General features: G+C 36.3%; 2 protein-coding genes and 1 long non-coding RNA gene across 5 annotated transcripts in view; 2 read left to right on the top strand and 1 right to left on the bottom strand.

The window, feature by feature from the left end:
- Positions 1 to 4,125, top strand: part of LOC100367857 (neuronal acetylcholine receptor subunit alpha-7-like) — a 125,475-nt gene extending 121,350 nt beyond the window's left edge. The window contains exons 10-11 of the mRNA XM_085504498.1: positions 737 to 1,063; positions 1,705 to 4,125. Of these exons, the coding sequence (XP_085360624.1) occupies positions 737 to 1,063; positions 1,705 to 2,297 (920 nt within the window). The 3' untranslated portion in view covers positions 2,298 to 4,125. The remainder of the gene's footprint in view (positions 1 to 736; positions 1,064 to 1,704) is intronic.
- LOC144344587 (uncharacterized) overlaps positions 1 to 17,742 on the bottom strand; it is a 54,986-nt gene extending 37,244 nt beyond the window's left edge. For all 3 annotated transcript variants that reach the window (XR_013419210.2, XR_013419211.2, XR_013419209.2), the window contains exons 1-2: positions 17,600 to 17,742; positions 16,731 to 16,802 (exon numbers count right to left, since the gene is read on the bottom strand). This is a non-coding gene — a long non-coding RNA (uncharacterized LOC144344587). The remainder of the gene's footprint in view (positions 1 to 16,730; positions 16,803 to 17,599) is intronic.
- LOC144344590 (neuronal acetylcholine receptor subunit alpha-7-like) lies at positions 6,885 to 14,624 on the top strand. Its single transcript, XM_085504817.1, has 6 exons — positions 6,885 to 6,905; positions 8,448 to 8,492; positions 8,739 to 8,848; positions 9,052 to 9,254; positions 11,135 to 11,461; positions 12,052 to 14,624. The coding sequence occupies exons 1-6, from the start codon at positions 6,885 to 6,887 to the stop codon at positions 12,642 to 12,644; spliced, it is 1,299 nt and encodes a 432-aa protein (XP_085360943.1). The 3' UTR covers positions 12,645 to 14,624.
- Positions 17,743 to 20,355: the final 2,613 nt, after the last annotated feature.

Below are 20,355 nucleotides of genomic sequence, written 5' to 3'. Positions count from 1 at the left end.
TACATGCAATTAACAGACACATTTTAACCGGTAATAATAAGGCGTAAAGCACTGCATCCAGTTGTTTTTCATTTGTACAAGTATATAAGATATGAAGGTCATTGTTGTCCGAAATGAACGAATTGAATTTGAGAGCGACTATAAATACAATAAACATAAAACGAATAGATCGTAATCTGTTGTGCCTGTATTTAATTTACCATTTGCTAATATTAAAAAAAATGCTAATATCGATATTATGGTTTCTGGCATTGTTGTTAGCAATGAAAATATCGTGTGATTTGATTGGGTATAATAATCATGCTTATAAGAACCAGGCAGTGATTAAGACCAGTTCTTAACCACAGGTTGAACCGTGACCTGTCTGGTATATGCCGTACAACTAACGAGTTCAAGAAAATTGTGAAAAAGACTAACTTAAATCGTGTTGATTCTTAATGTCAGTTGTACACTCAACTCATTTGACAATTTTAAGAACGTTTTACCTTAAAGTTATCACCTGCATATGGGATATCATTGCGGATACGTTCATTTCTTTGAGTGTTTAAAAAACTTGTTTGAAATGAGTGTGTATTGTATGCATCAATACTAAGATGAAGCTTATGTCGAATTACAAATTAAAATACTCGACGACCACGACATAACATAACTCAAGTTCATTATTATGTTTTCATTGGACTTATTATTTATTTGAATATGTCAGTGTATTGTTCTCAGCTTATTTATGTCATTACAGGCAGCACCTCAGTCTTCGTAAGTGATGGCGAATGGGACCTAGAAGATCTAACGGCGCAGGCGCACAAGGAATATTACCCAGACACCCCCGGGACACCTTACACAGATGTTACGTACACCATATATTTTCGTCGAAGGTGTTTATTCTACGTGTTTTATCTTATAATGCCGTGCACGCTGATATCGCTTATGACAATTTTGACATTCTTTCTGCCAGCTGAATCACAGGGTAAAATCAGCCTGGGTGTCACAGTGTTACTCTCCCTTACCGTGTTCTTACTGCTGGTTGCCGAAGTGATGCCTGCCTCGGACGAAGTTCCTGTGATAGGTAAGTACAAAGTCATATGCATTGTGATATAAGTCGAACTTTCTACCGACAAAGTGCTTCCATGACGTATTAAAGGCAGTCTATAGACTGTATAGCATTAAAGTAGCCCACCAAGACTTCGAAGTTGTCAAAAACAAATGCTACTCTTTAAAAATAAAGAAGTTCCAAGAGATTAGTCACAGAAAATACTTTACGTTTGATATTCTGACTCGCCGGTCGCCGCAGAATGTCGTATGTCAACATTTATGATTTACCGCGGTAATTTAATTTGCTGCGAATAACCTCTAAATTTTGTGAGTGATTTACTCTATTCTGAAAGACAAACCAAACACAGTCGTTGATTCGTCAAATATCTACCTCATAGCTACGTCACAACACGCATGGTCGGTAGAGGGCGCGATTTATAGGAATTGCGTTACACTATCTACTGTAGTGTGTTCAACACATTGTTTTTTGTTTTACTAAATATTGGTCTTTTTGGAATTACTGCATCTTTACTACATCTGGGATGGCTTCGTCATGCTCATCGAATCTGACATTTGAGACGTTGTGTGGAATAAGGTCTCGGAGCATCGCTAGGACTTCATGTTATCGCTGTTTTCGCATCGTACTTCTAAACATTTTTTTTACTTTTTCTACAGGTCAGTACTATGCAGCGACCATGATACTTATATCTGTATCGCTCTCCATGAACGTACTAGTGGTAAATCTTTACTACCGTGGACCTGAGAAAGACAGTTTACCGGTGCCGAATTGGGCAAAAAAGTACATAATTGGATACGTTGGCTGGTTTCTCAATGTAAATATCAACCAGGACCGCCACACAAAACCGAGCGCCTCAAATCACCACCATTCAAAGGCGAGCGCTGAACTCATCCCTCTTACTGCCATGAATGGTATGGACGTCAATCATTCACACTCATGTCCAGATTCACCGATACCGATATTACGGCTCAGTCCGTCATACCGGAGTGAGATGGATGGAAACAGGACAAAATATAACTCTTCAAATCTGACTTCTAGCCCGGAGACTGGCGAAAATATATCTCTGTTAAAACAGATTCTCCGAGAGTTGAGGATGCTTAATAAACACAATGACAAATTGACAGAGAAACAGCGCGTCCAGCGAGAATGGAAGCGTATCGCCAAAGTGACAGATAGATTGTGCTTGATAGTTTACCTCTGTGGGACAGTGTCCACGGTTATGGTGATTGTTTGTCAGATACCATGGTAACAGTCAGTGGCGTGACGTCGCTGCCATATACGTCATATATCACTTGTCGTCATGCCATGAGACTCAATAACAAAACTTCCAAAATGGCGAACTTTGACTGGACCATTATATTTCCAAGCACTATTATTATAGAAGGAATTTATTATTTTAAAGAAAAAGACAATTCGTGGACCAAGTTTTTCATTCGACCACGTTAACTGATATCGATTTACTCGGGGCCATATTATTTGAAGTCTGCATATCTGCGCATAGTACTTACAAAAATGCTTTATTTATTGAATGTCGCCATTTAGAACTGATATAGAGGGTATTCCACGCAAATTGTTGTAAATTTCTTTATACTCTGTGCCTTTAGTTGATGGAATGGAGACAAAATCAACCTTGAAAACTTCCCCGTATAGATTATTGGGCGAATCGTATACTATACGTGTTAACACTTCAAGTTGATACCGAAGTATCAACGGACCAAACGACCATGTGACAACTAGGGGGTACGATTTTACATTTAAATCATTTGCGGTCAAATTCTTTACTAGTGGCCTCACGCATTGACGGCAATAGGATTGAAGTCGAGTGATCGTGCAATGTGCCGAGCTAGTATTGTATTGTGTAATAGTATTACTTAGGCAGGATGTATTTATTGTTTATATAAAAAAAGCTAACTATTATGATAAATATGCAAATGATAGACTCAATGATAACTCAGATTGTCTTTTAAGTGCAAATAGGCGCCATACCGACAAAACTACCATGTCATCGGTAGTGCTCATTTATTTCATCAACAACTTCATGCGCGGCGCCCTCAAGGGAAAGTATAAGTGTTAGGTTCTTGTCTGTGGGCTCCACAGAATGCGTAGTTACGTGAGTAGTGGGCTTCCAATATTTCATATTTGAGATTTAATTACAAAATAACATAATTGCAAATGACCAGAATATTGCACTCAATATTGCACTGCACTCAATTTATCCACGTGTATATGTAATGTGTTTATTGTAATATTTGGTCTATACATCACCTTAAGTGCAGCCCACTCACTATGGCTGATAGATGATGTCTTTGCGTGGAGTCATTCAGTGACACAGTTAGAATTACAACTAATAAAGTGGCCATATCGCACCCAAATCAAAAAATCAAATCAAAAAATATATTTAAATCGATATGAACTGAACATAGTTTAACTTTAAATATGTTATTTATTTGTGTTTAGATCAAAAACGAATAATCAGAATTATTTTGTCGTGGGTACGGCTTTTCAGAATTCTAGCTGCACATTTAAAATACCGATTCATAATGTGCTTTAACAGCACAATGTTTATTTTTACAATGTTTAGTTTTAGATGATTTACATTATCATCAGTACTATTTTTCGGACCGAAAAAATGAAATACGAATGTTTACGTGTGCATCGCGGTGGTCACAGGTAATCAGTTGTCCTGTTCTGTTTTATTATTACACCTAGTTGTAAAAACCGTATCGTAATTATGGTACACGCAAATGTATATTGATATGGTTATCATCGATAACATTATTAATATTTCACACAGCCAGATCGGCAGCGTTTCGGACAATACTTTTTCGTAATATTTAAAATTTATAAAGTTACACATTACACGGCTGTGCCTTTGGCGGACCGCTTTTCATAATGGCTAAAATTATTATATGTATACACATTTCACACCAAGTGACGTCACTATTTTTTAAGCGTGTTATTGTGAACTGTAATCATTTACTTGTGTGATATGTAAACTACTTGTTCCAGTGAAGAATTGTATATAAAAGTTTTTATTGGCATCATTATAATAAATATCAAAGAAGGCTTACAAAGAACTCCGTGTGATAAAAGTATTCAAGCATGAGGAAATATATAAAAGAAATATTTAAGATAAATTATAAACTTGGGACTAGCTTATTACACAAGAAGTCCTTGCTTTGACTTGAATTTGATAGTAAAATATTATAGCAAATGAAAACAATATGTGGGTTGTCACAGTGGTCTGTGCAGTAACTCAAAGAACTTATTTTCAAGCATCATTTACGTTTGATAAGTGGTTATTGGGATATCTGTGAAAGAGCTGAAACGAGTTGACATAATTATCTAAATTGGGTTATTATTACAAAAACATATCAACTCTATTGTCCAAGGGCACATATGTTCCAAGTTTTATTTAAATCTTGTGAATGAAGTTGACATATCCAATTGTAATTTAGGTAATTAATGCGCGCCGTTTTTTCCAACAATAAACGTATTATGTCTGTGGAGTATCCAATACCAATCATGTACCAAGTTTTATTCAAATTGTATAAGCTGAAGTGTAGCCTGGTAGTATGTTTGCAAGAAAATGGTGGAAACATTTTGATGGATGTGCTAAATTTCATGCAGCGACTTGATTTAGAAGCATTACAATGTCGCAGTTTGGTTATTCTTAAATGTTAAAATCATTCCTCTTTATTTCCTTTAAAAATAATTGTTACAGTTTACCAAATTATGGAAACAGAATAAGCAAAATAGTAATTAATACATCACACTAACTCTACAATGGTATATTTCTTGTTATATCAAGAATAACCGTAAATATACTATTATCGTTCTTTTGTTTATATTATTCATTTATCGCCACTGTTTATTTCAGGAGTCACGTGACCTTAAAGCAAACAAGGCTGGGTTTTCTGAATAAATATACTTTTTTAAATATGTAGATAGGTTTTGGTCATCATTGCCATTTTCCTTGCAAACGGATATCCTCAGGCTGCTACCTAAATGGTTATTGGAATATCAGAAATTAGATAATACGCACGTATTTCAACCCAAAACTAATTAGGTGTATTTTTTATGTCGCAGCATATATGTGCCAAGTTTATTTGCAATTTGATGATTGGTACTAGAGACATCTGTAGTAGATCTGTAGTAATTTGCATATTTATTTAAATTCAATAATTACTATACACGAATTTCAGCCCTGCACTATTGAGTCTGTGTCTCACTTCAGAGTACTTGTATACATTGAAATGTGATGAATGGATCTTGAGATATTAAAACAGAACAGTTAAAAATGCCTAATGTATGTTAATTAGGAAATATGCACATACTTCATCAACAAATTCATGACGTCTGTAAAAAGACTAGTGTTCATTTAATACTGTATAAACTGTATTTCAATTAAAATGTTTTAAACTTATATTCTACTATACTAGTCCTTTAATTTTATATTTGAATATATTGATGATATACTTAGCATCACCAATACTAAATTTATTGATTAAATTGCAACGAATGATCCAGTTGAACTTGAGCATAAGAACTTGAGATTACAGAATCTTACTATTCTGCTTCATATTTGATTCTAGGGGTCTGCTTTTGACTATCTGACAAGTGATATGATTTTTATTCTATAATTGATTGTCCACACCTTCAGAGCAATATCCCAATATAGCTCGTCCTCTATGCCTGTAGTACATATGCAGACTTTTCAAAAAGACATTGTTTTCTTTCGTCTAAACTATTAAACCATGTGTTTAATACGGGGCCACATATGGAACAGGGTCTGCCCATTTTTCTCAAAACATAAGTTCTATATATCTTTCTCTTACTGATTTACTATGTTGTGTACCTGTCAGTTAATTGTTTTGTTGTTGTTTGTTTGTTTTTTGTTTTTTTGTGTTGTTGGATGTTAAACAACCTTTGTTTGGATATGTTATTTCTATTTTGTTTTATTGTAACTTCTTAATGTATATTTTTAACCTATTTATTGAGTTAATGTTTGCTACATCGTATATGCTGCATATGCACATAAAGCGAATTCCATTATCACCGTGAGATAGTCTGCAGACAAGAGAGAACAAGCTGCTACTATCTTTTGGTTTAATTGGGAGGAAGGGATTTTCATTTTACTTCTAACCGTTATTTTTCAGTTGGTTTTTCGCCATGAATTACTTTGATTTACCAAGCCAGCTCATACAACGTGTTTCTGTGTGTCCATTTGTGTGTTTTTAAACGTTTTACTCATTATATTTGAATTAAACGTATATTGGACAAACACGGATATTAGAATCAATCCGGTAGGTTTCCCGGAGCAAAATAAGTAACAATAACATGTACGGCCAAGATGTATTTTCATCTACTAGGTTAAAAGACCAGGGTCACGTGTTCAATGACCTACACAAATCGTTGAGTACATGCACAAATCATTTGTAATAAACAATTGTAGACAATGTTTACTGTAAAACATACATTCAGACCACACAGATGCATGCTGGTATTTTGGTGCCGCCACGTAACATGGTTTTTGAAAGTGCACTAATCGCTAGCCGGGAAAAACAGAAAAGCGATCACTAATATAATTGTGGTTTCATTTGTTCATGTATTTTACGTGTTGAAACGAATTCTTATTTCTGTGGCAATTGTGTTCAAATTCTGTTGCTTCCAAATTCTATTTTTTGATCCTTTGGGCCCCATTCCAAATGTACTAGTATGCTGAAGAGCACGTTAGTGGATGAACTGTGGTCTGTTACGTCAATGTTAAATGCCATCATGTAACACACAGTACATAATGAGGAGTAGCGTTCGCTAGTTAAACAACCAAGGCAACATGACTCAGATGGTTGGGCATGTAAAACCACGAAAGGCATTGACAACAAAAACAGTGTCCTAAGAGTGTGAATCGTTGACAGTACAAATCAACACATATCTGCACAGATATACCAACACAAGTACCCCCCCCCCAATTGTATTTATATTCAGACAGGTGTGGTGTTATATTGTTAAAATTCTGAAGCCATGCTACAAGTGGAACATACTAAAAACACAATCCAAATACTTGTACTGCTGTTAATTTCGAACGCTTTGACTTTGACTATAATTTGTTCTGTATTATTTATTTATTTATTAATTTATTGGTTGCTAGTATATCAACACAAGAGCGTCTGTGTTTTAGATATTATATTGTGTACTCATGCATCAGAGTAACAATCGTAATATTTGCATAAAATCAAGTCTACTGAAGTGTTTAAACATTTTGCACCATATCCTGAGAGCAAATAACTATATAAATGGATTGATAATCAAACGAGCCCAAAATTCTTTGAATAACGCTAAACCGTTCAGTGTGTAAATTTTAAATATGTTCTATTCTGGTGATTTTATATTTAGCCAGTGAATGTCAATACAGTCATCGCCCATTTGTTTTCTTTTAATTGGTCTACCGTCCATTGTATAATATATATATATATATATATTGTTGTCAGAATTACCTTAATGGCTTACACGTCAATGCAATCAAAAACTATGACACTGAGTGGAAGAATTGAACGACCTACAGCCTCAATTTTGAATCTCTCAGAAGACAACGTCGGGGGAACATGCTAATCAGATTCTTAATTCAATCTTATTTGTACTCTCATTTTCTACAAATTCCCACACGTTTGCGTGATTACTTTGTATTCGAAGCCGGTGCAATCAAATGTTATATGCACACTTGCATCAGTCGATATCAATATGCCAATCATACCTCCTACAGAAAATTGATCTCGACGTAGTTTATATTGACAGCATTCACATCAAATCGTTACTATACGTAGCTCAGCCCATGACAGTCAACTAGCAAAAACAACGTTGTAACATTATCGAGGACCTTTTGGTTGAACATTTATTTGAAGAACTAGAACATGCAATGTTAAATAGAGTTGGCATTTCACTTAAATATTGTTGTCTTGACAAAGACCACCATACGGTTATGTGATTCGGGAGTTGAACTTGCATTAAGGTGGAACAGTTAAGGAAACGACTGAGAACTTCAGAAATACTGGACGTACAAAAACACCAGAATAAAATTTGAGAAGCTGGCATTTAGAATCAAAATAACCCATGATTCGAAACAAATCAGAACGTTGGGAATTGAAATGAAAGCCCATTGTGAATGTGAGCGTTTGTTCTTTGAATAAGAAAAAAAGCGCAAGCGGGAGATTTCTGTAATGAATCTGTGTTTGTGACAGCGCCATCTACGGTTCAGTATATCATGTGAATTCCCCTAAAGTACAACAACAATCAAGATGCAACAAGTCGGCGATGACAGGGTTAACTGATTATTACGATGAAGAAGTGCATGCTGTTATATTCTGTATATAATTCTCGTTTTCTTGTCAAATAATTCCAGGACGAAAAAAGACAGACATTGACTAGTAACTGCTGGGTGGCGCTAGTAAGTTCTTTTTTAACTGTTGCTATATTCACATTTTAATGCAAAGTATCGAAGCTGAACAACCTATTGTCGATTGTTCGAGACCAAATTTGATGCAATATATAAAGTAAAAGAAAATAGAATATAACAAGGTCCGGTTTCCGAAACGGATTACAATTGGTTTAGTTGTATCGAAAAGTTCGGTTTTGGTATGGGAAATGTTCGGGGTCGAATTGATCGTATAAGTGCACGTGTATTGTCCAACAGAATTGGCAAGATGAATACCTTGTTTGGAACCAGACAGACTACGGTGGCATTAAGAGCATTAAAGTACCTGCTGAGAGGTTGTGGTTACCAGATGTTTATTTTTACCAGAAGTAAGTATTTCATTAATTAATTATTTGCCACTGTGTAATATTTTAATATAATGTTATATTCATATTTATATGTTGAATAATCTTCCATCAACAATTAAAACTTATTAGAAAAAACGGATATTCAGAAATTTCAAGTGATCTATTACACGTATGAGCGATTAGCGGAAAAGTGCCACCAATAATCATTCATTTTATTTTTTCAGCGCTGCCACCGGATACGAGAATTTTCTTCTCGACCATTTAGTCGTTGTGTACAGCGACGGCTCGGTCGGCTGGACAGCTCCAGTTATATTTCGAGGTCACTGTAAAATCGACCCCAAGTATTTCCCCTTTGATGAACAGAGATGTAGTATGAAGTTTGGAACATGGCAGCACGACGGATTCGAAGTGGTTTTGAATGGTTCAGGTAAGTGGATGCATAAACGATCTTGCACCAACTGGTCTAAGTAGAATCCCCCATTGATTCGTTTATTCCCTACAATCGGCGTTGTCAGATGCCCTTGTCCGTTAACCAGAATCCCAACAACAAAAAAGATTATCATTTTCGAGTATGTTAGTTCGGGAAAGCTTTTTTTTACTCCGATATAGTCGTAAAAATGGTATTCATTGTATTCATCAAGGATGACTGACTTATGCAGGTCCATGAACATTGCAACCTCCAAATAACTAGCGTAAAACATTGTAAACACGCTCTATTTCAAAGCACCTACCTCTGGCCTGGCCACCTTCGACTATACTCATTGCAGCACCAGTTGACGTTCTTCAACTTACACAATGTACAGTGACATGAATTTTATACATGGTTCTATAAATATTCATGCATCTAGTGTAGACAAAATTTTATGGCACAACAACACTTCTTTATCACTTAAAATATATAATGAATAAGTAATCAGAATCACTCTGGGTTCATGTATGGGTAATTTATTTTTCATACATCGGGTTGGTTTTTATTTTTGAGATTTTGATCAATGTTTCATTGAAATCAAACATATATTGAATGTCACTCATATGTGACAATGTTCTTTGGTAATCCCTTATCATTAATTACTTTTCTGGATTGACTATTTTCGTGATTAGTTCCATTTTGTCAACAAGAAGAGCATTACTGCGCGCAGTCGTTTTTGCTTTCACTGTTTTACCTCATCATATATACAAATTGAATGACAGTTAATTACTGATATGGCTACATGCAATTAACAGAAACCTTTTAATCCGTACAACCGTGACGTAAGGCAGCACAGCATTTACTTAATTTACGAGGATGTTTTTTTTAGTTTCTTTTGTGTATATATACGGTACGAAAGTAATTGGATCTTAGGGCCATTATTGCTTGAAATGAAAAAAAGTTTAATTATATGAAAGTGAATAGATGTACAATACTGACAACAAATACCGCGTGCTTTGCTGTGCCTGTGATTAGTCTAGCATTTACTAATATTAACAAAATGTGACTATATTAATACTGCTTTAATTCGAGATCAGGATGTCGTAAAGCAGCAATTAGACACTAGGCAAGGTAAATATATTGTAGTTAGAAAGTTTTGAATAAATTAAACTTTATTTTACAGAAATAATATAAAGTCCACGTAAATGTATATTGCTCTAGCGTAGAAACAATAATTTTCCCAAACAATAATTTTCTTGGGTACAGTGACATGAAGATGCCTCTTTCCGTGGAACGTTCAACGTGAGAAATGCGTGAATGCTATTAGCAATAGAATTTGGTAGTAAAGATCAGATTTTGAATCAAAATGTGTAGTACTAGTATATGGTATATTGCCTACCAATTGGATATTACATGTTATGTCATATGAATGACGTCACTGAAACTACTGCGCAGCGATAATGCGCATAAGAAATTGTCGTTCACGACACTACTGTTTTGGTGTTTGAAATATTCTTAATATGAAGCTAATATTTACGGCGTAGTTTCCACTGATACGTCGCATCCGGGATCGCTGTGGGGCGCTCTACAATGTGAGCGTTCTATACGTGCTACACCGATGCTCACCGAGAACGCTCTGAGCTGAGTGACTTGTGAATATAGATAGAAGGTGTGGTCGCGTTCTGACATTTTTATCTGGCGAGTGGTGAAATAACTTGCGTTTGATAAATTCTCAATTCATTCTAATAACGTTATACCCGATAAAGTGATTCACACTGCTGAAAGTAACATTTACTGTGTATTGCACAGTTTTGCTCAGCAAACAAATGCATGTACGTATATATAAAATTGAGAAATGCGTCACTTTTTTGTCACTTTCTCATCTGTTCATATTACAGGCAGTACCTCAGTCTTTGTAAGCAATGGCGAATGGGATCTAGAAGATTTAACAGCGCAAGCGCACAAGGAATATTACCCAGACACCCCTGGAATTCCATACACTGATATTAGTTACACAATCTATTTTCGTCGGAGGTGTTTATTCTACGTGTTTTATCTTATCATGCCGTGCACGCTGATATCACTAATGACAATTTTGACATTCTTCTTGCCCGCGGAATCACAGGGTAAAATAAGCCTGGGGGTTACAGTGATGCTCTCCCTTACCGTGTTCTTACTGCTGGTTGCTGAGGTGATGCCTGCTTCGGATGCGGTTCCCGTAATAGGTAATTATTCAGTCATGTTAGTATTGATATATACTTGTCCTATAAGTCGTGCCTCATTGGCGTAACTGGGCATAAGGTTCAATCTGGCATTTAAATGTCGTCGTGTTTCATTAATTTAAATAATCTGCTTTCAAAAAATACATTATATTCCAAATAACGAACGGCTAAATATACATACAAACATCGACTTGAACGACAATGTCATCTATCTACATTTCACAAAAGGGCTTCGTCGCTAGAGACTTACATAAACGGTGTCAATTCTCTTGTAAATGTAATAGATGGTACTTACATTCCACAATTACAAAACCTGCAAGGTTTCATTTATTTCATTGTAAAATAGCGGCAAAGACCCTTGTGGTTACCATGCCAACTGTTAGTTATTCCAAGAAAGACAATTATTGGGAAATGCTTCAGTGCATATTTGTATTGGACAATTCTCCCGATTGACATTGGAGAAAGTGTTTTATCGGACAAAATTCCGGAGCATCTCGAGTGGTACCGAGTCATACCGAGTGGCCATGGAATACTCCGAGTGTGTTACATGTCAAATCACAGACTAAAAAGTTCAACAATTCTTTTTTCTACAGGTCAGTACTATGCAGCGACCATGATACTTATATCTGTATCGCTCGCCATGAACGTACTTGTGGTAAATATTTACTACCGGGGACCTGAGAAGGACAGTTTACCGGTACCGAATTGGGCAAAAAAGTACATAATTGGATACGTTGGCTGGTTTCTCAATGTAAATATCAACCAGCAGCGCCGCAAAAAACCTGCCGTCTCAAATCTTCGCCATTCGAAGGCAGGCGCAGAATTCATACCCCTTACTGGCATGAATGGTATGGACCTCAATCATTCGCGTACATGTCCAGACTCACCGATACCGATATTACGGCTGAGTCCGTCATACCGGAGTGAGATTGATGGAAATAGGACAACATATACGTCTTCAAATCTGACTTCTAGCCCAACGACTGGCGAAAATATAGCCCTGTTAAAACAGATTCTCCGAGAGTTGAGGATGCTTAATAATTACAACGACAGAATGGCGGAGAAACAACGCATCCAGCGAGAATGGAAGCGTATCGCTAAAGTGACTGATAGAGTGTGCTTAATAGCTTATCTTTGTGGGACTGTGTTTACCGTCATGTTGATGGTTTGTCAGATCCCATGGTAGCAACCGATGACGTTACATCGTTATAATATACGTTATATATCAACGAAACTTCCCATACGGCGATCTGTACTTACGTTTGCCAAGATAATACAGTGAACGATTTGAAATGTCAGACTAACTAATGTAATTGTAATCATCTATTCATGTAATCGATTTACCTTTTATTTTATTGACGTTTTAATTTTTATTCAAATCAGCTGTTTTATTATGCATGATTACCTTAGTGTATATTTGTGATTCGCGCAGAATTACTAGCCGTCTGAACCAGACTGTGGTAATATTATTTATTTGCGGAAATCCCGAGTCACTCAGTGCTAAAATACCATGGCCTGTGTTATTTGAAACAATGTTTATGACTGCTGCTGTTTTGAGAACCGCCTAAAATGATTGGCTAATATGTCTGAATTTGAAGACGTTAGAGTAAAAGTCGCACCTGGAATTCAGGATATGCCGAGTTTTTAAAAGACAAAACAATTATGTTGCTATTTTGGATATACCGTAAACATATTAAATATGAAGTTTTTAATTTCGCCTTTTTTGCCAAAAAGTAAAATACATTAAATTAAATCCACGTGAACAAGTGTGTAAGATAACAATAACACTCATTGTTTCCCTGCCAAGTTTGTGAAATTGAAACCCAGTGAAATCACTTAAAACAGCAAATATAGTGAAATTCAACGACAGTGAAAATAAATGCTTTTACAGTATTTTCATGTACGCGCATTGCGGCTAACACGACTATTTAACACAAATATCAACAGACGAAATATAATTCCATTACGCAGATAATTTGAAGTTACATGGGCGTGTCATGTGCTGAGTTCAAGTTTGAAGTGTACAGTGTATTCGTTTTTTCAAATAGTATTATGTATGCATGATTTACTTTTATAAAAAAACTATATGCAAACGGCAGACTTAAAGATAACTTTGATTATGTTATTGCGCATTTCATTCCGTATTTCAATTATTGAGATTTAATTTAGACGTAACATAATGTTATTCCAAATAACCAAAAGATTGCAAATGATACCGTACTTTAAAGCGGGAGGGTCGTCAAGTGCGCATGTGTGGGATTTGAGACCCAAGCGACGATAACAACACACGCTAAAAATGCAAAGGCTCATGAGTAGACGCTTGTTTGTAAACAATAACATGATAGGGCCACTGGACGCATGCCAAAAGACGACTCCCCCGCTTTAACATAAGAGTTAAATAATTGTAATTTGTTGTCAAATCATCGCCTTCTGTTCAGACCACGCAATATTTATCCTAAATTTATTTCTTCGTTTGTGTGGATTCATTCAGTTCAGTTATAACATATATTATATTTAGTTTATTTATAAATTTTAGTTGTCTAAATTTAATAACAAAACATATTAACAAACTGCGAATATTCCCGTCGTCTGTTAGGTGGTAAGATGTGTATTTTCTGTTTGTGTATTAAATGTGGTTTAGAAATCAAATGCCAATTTTGATGTAAAACTTTACAGTACTATAATTCCCAAAAATTATTAATACCCCCAAAATGGTGGCCGAACTTTGAGAACATAGGTTTATAAAAGTTCTATCTTGATTTCATGTTGGCATTTTTTCTATCAATTTGGTAATACATAGCTGTGAAAATTGTATCATAAGTATGGAACTCCCAAATGTATATAATGACAGGGTTATCCCAAATTTACGAATATTTCATACAACATTCTTCTTGATCGAAAGCATTAAGACAATGCTAACTGGTAAAATCGAAAACGTAAGATTTAACAACCTTGTGCCTTTGGCGAAACGCTTTTCAGAATGGCTAAAGTTTTATTGTACATTTCACACTACCTGACGTAACTAATTGCTAACCGTGTTGTAGTGAACTGTAATCGTACTACTCCAATATCGTATCGTTCAATGTGTATATTATTTGTTACAGTCAAAAATTGTATATAAACAGTTTATTAACATTATTATATTAAAGAACTCTAAAATCCTTTACAGATTAGATGTTTAATCTCACACTGCATATGGAAACATACGAAAACACATACCAGTACGAATGCGTCAGATGTATGTACATAGCGAACACTCAAGTGAAGTTAGGATCATCAAATTCACTTTTTTATAATATTTCTTGAGTTCGTCATAATCTGTCTAGGTCCATAAAGGTCATAACCACCGTTAGACTGCCAACCGACTACGTTGCTGTATCTGGGAGGAGGAGTGAGTGTTTACCCCCACCCCCACCCAATCACTGTAAATATTATATTAAGCTACAGATGCATAGTCCGTGGGCAAACAAAACAATTTAAACATACATTGAAATTAGAAGCAAATAATTTGCAAAATTGTACAGGTATTCAAAAATGTGGTTTCATAAAGCGATTATGAAGGGACATTCATGTCATTCGCTATACATTGAAACCCACCTAGAGATTCTCGGCCAAAAAATCACAGAATGCTCTATTTTTATATTCCTTTGGTCTGATAAATTGTTCTGGGACATTTTATACATGTTACGTGACACCAGAAAGAAAAGACTAATAGTGTTTTTGCTGAGCTTGGTTTGAATTCAGGGTTAGCGAACATAGACACACGGTGCTCGTCTGCGATCACATTAATATTTCACACATACATATTAGGGTACACAATTCACATCCATTTGTTTCACGGTATGGTTCAAGATGGCCGAATGTCGGTTATTTTTGTACTAAATATTCATCAAAACCAAGCATTTCGGCATGTCACACATATTACCAAGCATATTACATGGTGGTTGATATTACATTCGCGATTGAGGGTTATTATATTTATGGTTGATATCATTTATTTATGAAAAATGTACTTGGAAATTTAGCAAATAATATTGTGTAACTAGCTTTTCCATTCAAACCTATCTGGAAACAATCCAACACACCTTTAAGTAAAAGACAGCCATGTTAAATGAAAAAATGTACCAATCCGCTCAGACCAATGACAACACTAACTAAAACAATCAGCTCCTGATAATGCAACGTCGTCAACCCTCACGTTATGTCAAACCATAATAAATAAAACCAATTACTTATGCTACATGTATAGCTTATCAGAAGAGAACTATTTATTTGTCCGACCTTTTTTGTGAGACTACTTCCAACGGATTTCGTATAAAACACTGGCATGACAGGGCGAAAAGGAAAGTACTTAGCATGGACACATAGAGGGCAGCATACACACACACATTTTACGTTATTGTCAATAAATGCAGTGATATAGACTTTGATATGAATGAATTGTTGATCACTGACCATAGACAGATAGTTAGCTTAGCGTTACTATAAGTTCAACATTAATCATCATCAAGAGTATTTTAATTACTTTGTTGTAATTGTCCAATACGAATAGTTTGCTTTGATATGCAGAGATGAAATGTCACTACGACGAATTCATTTTCTCCTGTCAAGCTAAGTAACTAGTGAATAGGGCCTCGCCGTGATAGCTTCTATTGAAGCATTGGGAATACAAGTGGTTGTAGGACATACAGTTTTGATGTATAGTTTATAGGAATGTGACTGGTTTGGCAGAGCGCCATCAGTGGTCAAATAGCACATTACTTTGTTTTGACTTTACTTTTAATCGATTCACTTATATTTTTATGTTAATATGTTCTTAAGATAATCTAGAGGCAGAGAGAAAATGCGCATTATTCAAATGAAAGGTAATTATAAAGCACTCTCTGATTGGTTAATAATTCACTGCGCAATGACATGACGACAATGGTGTTATGGTAACCGTAATCAAAAATAGTAGCTGTGGATAATGGTGCCTGCATTTGAACTTGAAGATGTGCTGACGGAGAACTGAAAACACATTTCTCATTAACCGCGACTACACACCTATCGGAACATATTGGGCTGTTGTATATCTCGTGAGAATAGGTGATTTTTTCAGCAGTAAAACTCATCGAGGAATGTGTTCCCGCACCAGTCCAGGGGCATTTGTAACTTGTCAAAGCTTTCTGGTTCAAGTTTCCAGAACTGTCACCAACTAGTATTCACAAGCTCGTCCATGACTGACAAAACGTCCAGACTAGGCGAACGACAATGTCACTTAAACAGTACTTACCTGAACTAGACGGATTCTGCTCGATGAGCTTGATTCTCTTGTTTGTTAGTTGTGAGGAAGGATGCTCAATACCTACGAGAGATAATGAATGACTTAGAGACGTCTTCAATGTGCAAAGTACATAATTTAGGTGATTTTAAATTGAAACTTAAAAGTAGAACAGAATAAAATAAGAAAAAACTATATTTATAAAAATCCTTATCTATGTCGGTCGATAAGTTTCCATGGGATTTTATTCGAGACAAGCGAGTTCCTCCGATAAGCTTATCCGATGATATTGGAACAAGAGCTAATATTAAATACAAACTTGTTATTATTTCGTAGTGCTGTCAATACCAGTTGATTTGCTGCCTCTAAAAAGCGGAAAATTTGGAGATAAATCCACAGTGAACGGAATAATTTCACAGTCACTGACCCATGAATCTGAATAATTTAAAATGTCTTTCTGGAAATTGTTTCCACATTCTCATATGGCAAACTAAGAAAGAAACTAGTTTTAATCCATCAAATGTTATCGCATTGAACTCATTTACATTGCGAGTGAATGAGTGACTGATGTGTGAAGTTGCAGTGATCGTCCGAGCGCACGGCACACCGTGATTGGTACGTCATATCGGTGTCCGCCATGGCCTTGCACTACGCTACGCTCGATCACCGCCGTGGTCCAGCTGGATCGACTGTGCGCAGGGGTGTGTACCCGGGGTTCATGTACGTAGTTGTATCGTTACCCCATCCCACCACAGGGGCTCGTCGACTGACCGCGAAATCCGCTAGACAAGAACGAAGTTCAAGAAGGGGGGACACTCTACCACCAGAGTGACGTCATAGCTTCACAATTATTCGAATTTAAACAGTAATCAATTATTTACCTTAGAAAAATCAACACACAGACAGAATACAGTTAAGTGATAACCTACTCACACCACCATCACGATCAAATTCGGCAATTTAGCGACAAAATACACGTTTTCCCGAGTCTGAATGACTACCATTGTATGTCAATTGCCGGGCGCAGCCATCTTAAATGCATGCTTGGTCCTGATTGGCTAATAATGTCGGCGTGTCCAAGACCGCTTATTTCAAAATTGTGTGTACTATGGCTGCTAGCACTATGGAGTGGGTGAATTCTGGCAAGTTTTCATTGGTTTCTTGGTAAGCAAACTGTATATTTTTATGTAGAATTGACACCTTTCATTAATAATTGAACTTCGTTCTCGCCTAGGGGCTTTCGCGGTCAGTCGACGAGTCCCTGTGCATCCCACCCGTGTTTTCAAACCATCGAGGTAGATGTTAATGTCAACTGTCCTGTTTGTGTAATTGATATTTTAAATCTTACGGGAGGGCGGTGATTTGACGAATACTTTAAAGCCAAACAAAACTTACAGGTGCAGCGAGCGAACGAGCATGGCAGGAAAGCTAGTGGGTGCCATCCTAGAAGGAGAACCAACAGTGATTTTAATCTCACTGTATAAACAAAAAAAAATAAAAAAACACACCTGAAAATACGGATACTTGTTTTTGCTTATGCAAACTGTGCCCGGACTGTGACATTTACCGAGAGCCGACGTTGAGAAAATACAAGTCCGTCGGTTAACCTCACTTCATCAACACGATAGGGCGAACTAGTCGGGAGGCCACCAGGACAGCGGCACCAATCGCGGAATCTAGAAGTGCGCGTACTTGATGGAACGCTTCGACCGAACGCGCTTTAGCGTACAGAGCAGACGACGATGCCCTCACAAAATTGCATTTCGATATTGAAATCCGCTGTCACTGGTAATGGACCGTTTTATTTGATGCCGATTTTAGTATTGAATACTTGTTATCTAACAATTTCTCTTTTTTTTCAATAGTTTCTCCTTTATTCGTTTTCGAAAACAACATTGTATTCATATCTATGCTTAATAATCATGGGATACACAGACACATTATCGCGAATAATCTGCTGCAATGACGTCATAAAATCCACTGGTATTGACAATGCTATAATATAATATAATATAATATAATATAATATAATATAATATAATATAATATAATATAATATAATATAATATAATATAATATAATATAATATAATATAATATAATATAATATAATATAATATAATATAATATAATATAATATAATAGTAAATAATAGGAAACGTTCGGTTATTTAGTTTTACGATCCTCACAAGTCAAATATGTTTGTATCGATTATGTTTACTTTCTGTCCATTGTGTGTAACTCACGTAATCAGGGCTGATATAATGTAATTGCTATCACTGTCATTTTCCTTGGCATTGACCTGAAGGTCCAGGTCATTTTGTATTTAGACACCGCGTTTACTGTCGATCTCATAACCTCTACTGCTGCATATATTGATGCGGCGATATTCAACTAATACCAGATATGGTCAATAGAGTACGCGGGGCGGAGCTACGTAACAGAACGCTCTACGTTGCTATTTACGCACACCAACTAGTGAAAACAGCACAAACTCAACACTGATTAATCCTGAGCAACCAAATTTATACATGTTATATATGATGGGGTAATCTTGTTACACTGTTCAGGGGAGTCTCAACAACTATCCCAGAGTTGCATTACGCGATTCGTTGTATTATGTCTTAATTTAAAATATATGAATTACTAAAAAAAGTTTGTTGATTTTACGGAAAATAAAACAAAATATTATGGTTTAATTACTATATATATGTAACTTGTGCATGGTTTTAAAGCGAAGGAGTCGTCACCTGCCCATGTGTTAGGTGGTAATAGCGTGTCATTATTAACAAACAAGCGTCTGTTCATGAGCCTTTGCGTTTTTAGCGTGTGTTGTTATCGTAGCTTGCGGGACTCAATTCCCGCGCTTGCGCAGGTGACAACCCTCCCGCTTTTAGTGTTTTTAAAAAAATGGTGTTAAAAACGGTTGTAAATAGCATTTATGAGTCCTAATTTGTATTCATATACCACGAATATACACAATTAGGTGTCACGTGTCCTACGGGTCAGGTCACTTGTAAAGAAAATCCGTTTCTTTCTTTAATATTGGCGATATTATTTTTTTCAAGAATTTTAATTTTTTATTTAGTTTAGTGGTGTAGTTTATCGTCGAGATGTACGATGGGAATGGAAGATCTGGTCAGAGGCGGCGGCACAACATTGTGCATGTAAGGCGCAACATCCGGGGCATGCTCTCCCTTAAAAATGTTGAAATCTAGACCCTCTGAATCGCTATTTCCTGCATTTTGAGGGGCATATTTTGCTGACACAAAGGGTTTCAGCTTGATCTTGGAGGGTCGAAGCCCCCCAACATTTTTTCGAGGGGCTATCGCCGCCTTTGCTGTGTCTATACTCCTTAATAACAACGCCTAAAACGCTGACCCAAAATGGATCCAATAGTAAAGTTTGCCCTAGCTTTCCATCAGGAAAACCCTTAACGAGGAGAAAAGTGAAGAAGGGTACTCGATGATTTAAATAATACTTCTGTAGAAAACGCCAGTGAAGTTGTGCATACCGGATGTGGAAAGATGTACGTGTGGACCGGATGTTACCCACGACACGACGCAATCGGTAATGAAACAGAATACACTCCGTTGAAAGAAGGGCGCCCTCATGCACGATTCCACCTCTGAACTATC

Source organism: Saccoglossus kowalevskii, chromosome 10 (assembly GCF_978046115.1).
Source record: "Saccoglossus kowalevskii chromosome 10, keSacKowa6.1, whole genome shotgun sequence".
NCBI lineage: Eukaryota > Metazoa > Hemichordata > Enteropneusta > Harrimaniidae > Saccoglossus > Saccoglossus kowalevskii.
This window is presented reverse-complemented; position numbering and strand designations above follow the sequence as displayed.